Source organism: Primulina eburnea, chromosome 18 (assembly GCF_022965805.1).
Source record: "Primulina eburnea isolate SZY01 chromosome 18, ASM2296580v1, whole genome shotgun sequence".
Classification (NCBI taxonomy): domain Eukaryota; kingdom Viridiplantae; phylum Streptophyta; class Magnoliopsida; order Lamiales; family Gesneriaceae; genus Primulina; species Primulina eburnea.
In genome coordinates, this window is record NC_133118.1 from 4255401 (window position 1) to 4262334 (window position 6934).

At 33.4% G+C, this 6934-nt stretch overlaps 2 protein-coding genes and 1 long non-coding RNA gene across 3 annotated transcripts; 1 reads left to right on the top strand and 2 right to left on the bottom strand.

Annotated features, from left to right (window-relative positions):
• Positions 1–825: 825 nt before the first annotated feature.
• On the bottom strand, positions 826–3243 carry LOC140820251 (uncharacterized). The gene is made up of 3 exons (XM_073180591.1): positions 3093–3243; positions 1384–1551; positions 826–1028 (listed from the first exon to the last, which is right to left on the bottom strand). The coding sequence occupies exons 1-3, from the start codon at positions 3186–3188 to the stop codon at positions 948–950; spliced, it is 345 nt and encodes a 114-aa protein (XP_073036692.1). The 5' UTR covers positions 3189–3243; the 3' UTR covers positions 826–947.
• On the bottom strand, positions 1742–3086 carry LOC140820252 (uncharacterized). The gene is made up of 2 exons (XR_012115388.1): positions 2716–3086; positions 1742–2473 (listed from the first exon to the last, which is right to left on the bottom strand). It is a non-coding gene; the product is annotated as an uncharacterized lncRNA (long non-coding RNA).
• A 1766-nt stretch (positions 3244–5009) lies between the features above and the next one.
• On the top strand, positions 5010–6324 carry LOC140820151 (histone H3.3). Its single transcript, XM_073180472.1, has 3 exons — positions 5010–5219; positions 5723–5799; positions 5884–6324. Exons 1-3 carry the CDS (start codon positions 5148–5150, stop codon positions 6143–6145), a joined length of 411 nt encoding a protein of 136 aa, XP_073036573.1. The 5' UTR covers positions 5010–5147; the 3' UTR covers positions 6146–6324.
• The last annotated feature ends 610 nt before the right edge of the window (positions 6325–6934 follow it).

A 6934-nucleotide genomic window follows, 5' to 3' on the forward strand; every position in this document is an offset into this window, starting at 1 on the left:
TCTCATGTTATATTTGAATAACTTGCATATATATCTTACGATTTGATGTTAATTATCTTAATTACCATATCCCGTATTTTAGAAAAATTATATATGTTTTAGTTAGATAAGATCGATGAATAGGTATGGGAAAAATGTCTAGGTTCTTGCTATAATTTTCTAAAATCTATTTGTGAAAATGATGAGATGCATATGATATTTGTTTAACTTTCTGAGGAGATTTCGTGCAGATGCTTGCTAATTCCTATATTATGATGTGAAATATCAGTTGCAATTAACGATTTTTGGTGAAGAAATTGTATCAGATCATTTTGTGTCGTGACAATTGATACGACAATGTTCTGACAACATCACTTTTATCATTCCGGTTTCGAGGTTTTCAGTTATTAATGGTGCAATCACATTCAACACGTCGTGATTCATTTCTCGGGAGAGGAAGGCTATGTTCTCGGGAGAAAAATGTCCATGTTATCGAAGGGATTTCGATTGAGGTAGATTACAAAAAACGAGTGGTGCTCGTCAAGTGAAGTCTACTAAGTGTGTTCACCATAGAGACGTCAATAAAAAGATGAAATCTTTTTTAGTTTGAATAAGTCCTTGTATGTTAGTATTTTATATTTAGTAGATTCATTTGATACATGGACGTGACCCGTAGACATAAATAATTTGACCGAACCACGTTAAAATCTTGATGTTCTTGTGTTCTTTATTTCACTTTTTATTTTTTTTTAAAACTTCGTAAGAAATATCTCGAGAAATCTATGAATTTTGGTTTTTTCATGTTGTCAAAGATTAAAGACAACGATAAATAACAAGTCACTAATATAGCAAGATAAATTAATAGAATTATTTGTTTAAATTATGTGAAATATACTTCAATAAATTAATTAGTTGCCAGATCGAATAGATAGCAACTTTTCAGCAATCTGGTGGAGTACACATCTCACTCAAGCATGTTTCTCCTTCGTATTGCTCGACTGGCTAAGCACTACGACACCAATCACGATTAATGCAGCTCCTGCAAACCACTGCAAAACACATTTGGATGTTCAAAACCGATTAATAACATTGGTTAGTTGTACATCTTAAATATCAATCCCGAACATATATTCTTCGACATCTGATTTGTATGTTAGAGGACTGGATCAAAGTATTAAAATGAAAAAATCATTGTTGGGCCAGCAACTACGAGTTTGAGCTTTTGAAAAAATAAAATGTTTCTAAAGTTACCTAACACCATATGCTAAAAAGGATACATGGGAAAGCAGAGGGCTATAAACTTGAAGAACACAAAATGCAAAAGTTCCAAGAACTTTTCAACTATTTATAGATTGCAGACACAGTTACAAGCTTCATGAGCGTCACATAAATGGGCAAAATTACCTTAACTTGTAGTGTCTCCCCAAAGAGAAAGAATCCAGCCAATCCGGAAAAGACAAAGTTTGTCGCGAAGTTTGTTACTGTAGCTTGTAAAGATGAAAGTGACTTTGTGCTATTAACCCAAGATCCCCACATCAAAACACTGAAAAATACCACCAAGGCATACTTAATCTGCCGATATGCAATGAAGTGTGTAAGAGAGACCCAACCACAATAGAGTATCTCTCAAATGAATCTAAAGCATGTTTAAGTTTGCATTTGAAAAGAATTATTTGGATTTTAAATTCTTCATACAAAGTAACTCAAATAGTTTGGGTAATTTCAAATTAATGTATTTTAATCCCCCAACTTCAATTTTAAATCATTTTTTAATCAAATCAAGTTTTTCTGAATTCCTGACTGTTGAAGTTAATTAAAATCTGTTCTTCAAAATCAAATTCTCGAATGAGAGTATTCCATCCAAACACAACCTGAGTATTTTTGGGTGTGACCAGACACTTACAAGGTACTTGTGAATATAGAATTATTCAAAGAAATATTGAATTGTTGCTAGACATTTCACTCTTATTCATCAAAGATCAAACCTTTACTTTTCTTTCCTATGCTAGGGTCAAGCATCCGAGGAAATAAACAAAGAATATTGGCATTCACTTCACAAAATTATAAAAAAGAAACCACGCTTCTTCACTTGGCCGGCATCTAAAAGTATTACATAGAAGTTGGAAAGAACCGACGTTAATAATTATGCACTCAACAAAATATCTAGGATTCCAATAAAAACACACTCATTCAACAAAATATCGTCTCAGACTCTGATGAATCAGATTTAAAAAATCTTAATACTCTCGGTACCCAATTCTGCTTTCACATTACACATTATACATATAATAATAGTAAATGGAAGCCAAAATTACAGAATTCCTATAAAGAAGGGAAAGGCAACAATGCATAAAAGCACACAATTACCCATCTATATAGGCATACATTCAAGAAAGCACACAGAGCATGATACTAGTACGATACCAAATGAAAACAAAAATGCTTTTCCGAATGATTCGTCTGACTTAATTTCTACCAAACACACCAGAAGAATCTAGATTCTGGGTTAGATAAAAATTGAGTTAACGCCCCAGCGTGAAGTGATCATCTAGAATTTGGAATACCTGCTTGGGCCTAATTTTTTAAGGGTATCATGATACCTTTCCAAAGTTTATATACAACGATGACCGATCTCAAAAGTGTAACAGAAAATACATGCCAACTATTTGAGATGAATTCCGTTTGAGCTGAATGAATCAGATATACCGACTAGCTATGCAAAGAATCTCATAATACCCCTAAACTTGCATTAAAAAAATTACGAAATTCGATCAGTTGAAGCGCAAACTTCAACTAGTTCGGCAACAATTTCCCTTAAACTAAGAGGACAAATATGCATGACATGAAGAAGAATAATAATAAGTACACACAATACTAAATAAATCCAAACCCTTGTCAACACGAAAATTCCAAACAAACACAATTGAAATTCGAAGAATAAATCCAGAAACAGATAAAGGTCTCTAATTTAGATTAATCAAAACGATGATGGGCGCCAATTCAAGCCACGCCCAGCTGAAATTGAAACAAAATATAGTCAAATCCAGGTTCCAACAACACATCTCATATCCGATGATTCGTATCGATTTTTGTTTCAGAAATGGATCAATCACCTGCGCCGCAAAGATCTTAGCGGCAATAGCGGATAGAGCAGCGTTGAGTCCCGCCAGAATCGCCCAGCCGTAGGCTTTCTTCCTCTCCCACTCCATCAAAACTTCCCCAGTGAGCAAATGAACACTCTTTAAAATAAAATTTTGAATGATTTTTTTAAGTTGAATATGCCTTTTTTTAGTTAATTTTGAAACGGTACATCAATTATTGATGATGAGTCAAATTCGTAAATAAATAAAATAAATTAATTAAAAAATATTAAAATCTATAATTCTTTACTATTATATTACGTGTGAGAACCTTAAAATAACTACTTTTGACGACATCAAAATATTTAATTCCATAATTACCCTTCTTACTATACTTAAAACCTTTTCAAGTCACTCTATATTTTAAATAGAAAAAATTCAAAATAAAACTTCTCTTTTCAATCGAACAACTTTTCTAAATCGAAAATAATTTCGTGTTAATTATTTAGTATTATTTGATCAAATTAAAAATAATAATAACACATGCAATGTATGTGCATTTTTTACTAGTATAAATGAAATTTGAAACTGGAAACTCATTTCGATCCCATAATTTTCTGCATAAATTAGAAATTCCGACCAAACCCAATCTCTGATAAGTAGTAGTATTATTATTATTATTATTATTATATATATATATATATATATATATATATATATATAAAATCATCTCCAAAAAAACATGTTCTCATTTCACTACAATGGAATCCTTTTCAAATTCATGTCAAGTAAATATTTTTTCCAAGACAAAAACTTGTGTGAGACGGTCTCACGAGTCGTATTTGTGAGACGGGTCTCTTATTTGGGTCACCCATGAAAAAGTATAACTTTTTATCCTTCGAGTATTAATTTTTATTGTGAATATGGGTAAGGTTGACCCGTCTCACGGATTATGACCCGTGAGACGGTCTCACATTAGACTCACTCTTTTTCCAAAGCTTCAAGCTGTTATATCTTCAACAACAACATTGTATTAAGAAAAAATTTCAAATTCGAAAGTTAAATTTTTTTTTTGTTTTCTCATTGAATGATCAATAACTAATTTAATTTATTCATATTTTAATTATTTATTAAAATATTCATATTTGATATTTCCATAAAAACGATACAAAATAGTTAGATATATAAATTATTGTCAAAGCACATTTATATATGACAAAAATTTATGTGAGACAGATCTCTTATTTAGGTCATACATGAAAAAATATTACTTTTTATATTAAATTTTTTTTATTATGAATATCGGTAGGGTTGACCCATCACACAGTTAAAGATTCATGAGATCGTATAACAAGTGACGTACTCTACATGAATCCCAACTTACAAGCTGGCTTTTCATTTTTGAAATAAAATATGATCAAGATCAAACTTCTATGATATTTACATGAGATTTTTTTTAAGTCAAGTTTCCGGCAAAAACTTGTGTGAGACGGTTTCATAGGTCGTATTTGTGAGACAGATCTTTTATTTTATCATCCATGAAAAAGTATTAATTTTTATGTTAAGAGTATTACTTTTTATTGTGAATATCAGTAAGATTGACTCATTTTACATATTAAGATCTATGAAACGGTCTCATTCCAAGTCTATGCAGATATCTTAGTTGATCCATGATTTATATAGATTATTTTTTGTTTGTTTCTAGAAAATTATGGATCGATTCCGTGTCAAGGAAGTAGACAATAAACAAGATAAAACCCAAGAGTGGACCTTTACAGAGTCAATTCAAAACAAAAAAACTTCTCCAACAAAAGAAACACAAACTCGTTCTCGATCCGCGTCAATCAAAACACAACCTATCAAAATCGTTCTTCTGACACAAATTAACCAATAAGAAACGAGTAATAACCCAGCCCTCGGATTCACATTTAATTCTCTTTTTTCCTTTTTTCCCGACAAAATAGGAAACTAGTAGCCGTTGCGCCGGCTTCACTCCTTATATATACCCACCCCGTACCAACCGTGTCCCGAAATCTTCCCCGATTTGGCGTGATTTCCGGTGTATTCGATACGTAGAATTGAGGAACTATGGCCCGAACCAAGCAAACCGCTCGAAAGTCCACCGGTGGCAAGGCTCCTCGGAAGCAACTCGCTACCAAGGTCTGTGTTTTGTTCCGATTTTCTCTTGTTTTTGTGTTCGATTTTGATTTCGATTTCTCCGGTTTCTTTATGTTTTTCGTTATTATTGTTTGAATCGGGAGATTGAGTAGGGAGGATTGGAATTGTGAGAATTCTTCTGTTCTTTTATCGGAAATTGGAAATAATATGGTTTCTAGGGTCCGAATTGTTTTCAAATTTTCCGGTTTTCGCATTCTATTTTGAACTCGTATACGATTAATATCTATGGTTTCGATCATGATTACTGCTATCAATTCGCGAGGAGAATTTGTTTTCCGATCTTTGTGTTCAATTTTGTGAATTATTCCTGTTTCCTTTTGCCAAAATCAGCTGGAGTATGATTGAAATTGGCTTTTGTTTCTTTGAGAGAGGAGAATAATTTGTTCACATCCTTTTTGGGTTCAATCTTTAGAGTTCTATGCGTTTATTCTACCAATTTGTGAGGATAACTGGTTTATCGACATTCGTGTTTGATTTGTATTCAGGCCGCAAGGAAGTCAGCCCCAACCACCGGCGGAGTGAAGAAGCCCCACCGTTACCGCCCCGGAACAGTCGCCCTCCGGTAAAACCCTAATCCCCAATTTTATTCCTCAACTATGACTAGACTAATCAATCAACTATAACACTTTTGACTAATTTGCAACAGTGAGATCCGGAAATACCAGAAGAGCACCGAGCTTCTGATCCGCAAGCTCCCATTCCAACGACTGGTCCGTGAAATCGCCCAGGATTTCAAAACTGATCTCCGATTCCAGAGCCATGCAGTCCTCGCCCTACAGGAAGCAGCTGAGGCATACCTAGTCGGTCTGTTCGAAGACACCAATCTGTGCGCCATTCATGCGAAGAGGGTCACGATCATGCCGAAAGACATTCAGCTGGCCCGACGGATTCGTGGAGAACGCGCATAAGCACACGGGCGATACCTGCGCGTGTGCATCTGTGTCTTCTCGCACACCGAAATTACTGTTTTTGCTACATAGACAATTCTTTCTTAGAATTCTGTCCAATCTAGTCGATGAACATATGAACTTATGGGAATTTTCATATCTATTTTGTCCTAAATCTAGTTTGATGTTTACCTGTTTAGTTTAGAGTATCATTATATTCAAATATCTGTATTTTTTTTATAAAATCGTAATGTTTCTTGAAGTTGTTTGAAGTGCAAATTGTGTAGTTGGAACATTGAAAATCGGGTGAATCACTACAAATATCATTGAAGCTCGGGGAGCACGAGAACTCAAATAAGTTTCGAGCTCGACTCGACTTAACTCGATCAATAACATAGTATTAGGGGTTGAGCTAGCTAGCTCCATCGAGTAGTATTAGTATTGTTCAAGTTGGAATTTGATTTCTATTCAAAGCGTGAGATTTGTTAACCATGGATGGTCACCAACTTCAAGAATTCAGCCCACATTTCTTCCATTTTTTGGATTATTAAACAATAATTAATTATCATAGAGAGAACCAAAAATATTATTTCCATGGTTCAAATGGAAACAAGTCCATGATTTGTGATGATGCTTCTTAATCAATTTTTATTCTTCCAAAGTCAAGTGTGTAGAGTATTAAAAAAAACCATAAATTAATTTTTTTTAAAAAAGTAATTATTCAAAGTTTAAATTTGATAAATTTTATTCAAAAATTAAGTAAATGTTTTTGTTGCCAAGTCCATTTCTTTTCAACGGATGTATGATATA

Excerpts from the sequence above, each read along its gene's own strand:
- LOC140820151 (XM_073180472.1), top strand. The coding sequence starts at position 5,148 with ATGGCCCGAACCAAGCAAACCGCTCGAAAGTCCACCGGTGGCAAGGCT. Across the intron at positions 5,220-5,722 it reads GGAAGCAACTCGCTACCAAG|GCCGCAAGGAAGTCAGCCCC; the intron begins GTCTGTGTTTTG and ends ATTTGTATTCAG. Across the intron at positions 5,800-5,883 it reads CCCGGAACAGTCGCCCTCCG|TGAGATCCGGAAATACCAGA; the intron begins GTAAAACCCTAA and ends AATTTGCAACAG.
- LOC140820251 (XM_073180591.1), bottom strand. The coding sequence starts at position 3,188 with ATGGAGTGGGAGAGGAAGAAAGCCTACGGCTGGGCGATTCTGGCGGGA. Across the intron at positions 1,552-3,092 it reads CTAAGATCTTTGCGGCGCAG|ATTAAGTATGCCTTGGTGGT; the intron begins GTGATTGATCCA and ends GCATATCGGCAG. Across the intron at positions 1,029-1,383 it reads GGGAGACACTACAAGTTAAG|TGGTTTGCAGGAGCTGCATT; the intron begins GTAATTTTGCCC and ends TGTGTTTTGCAG.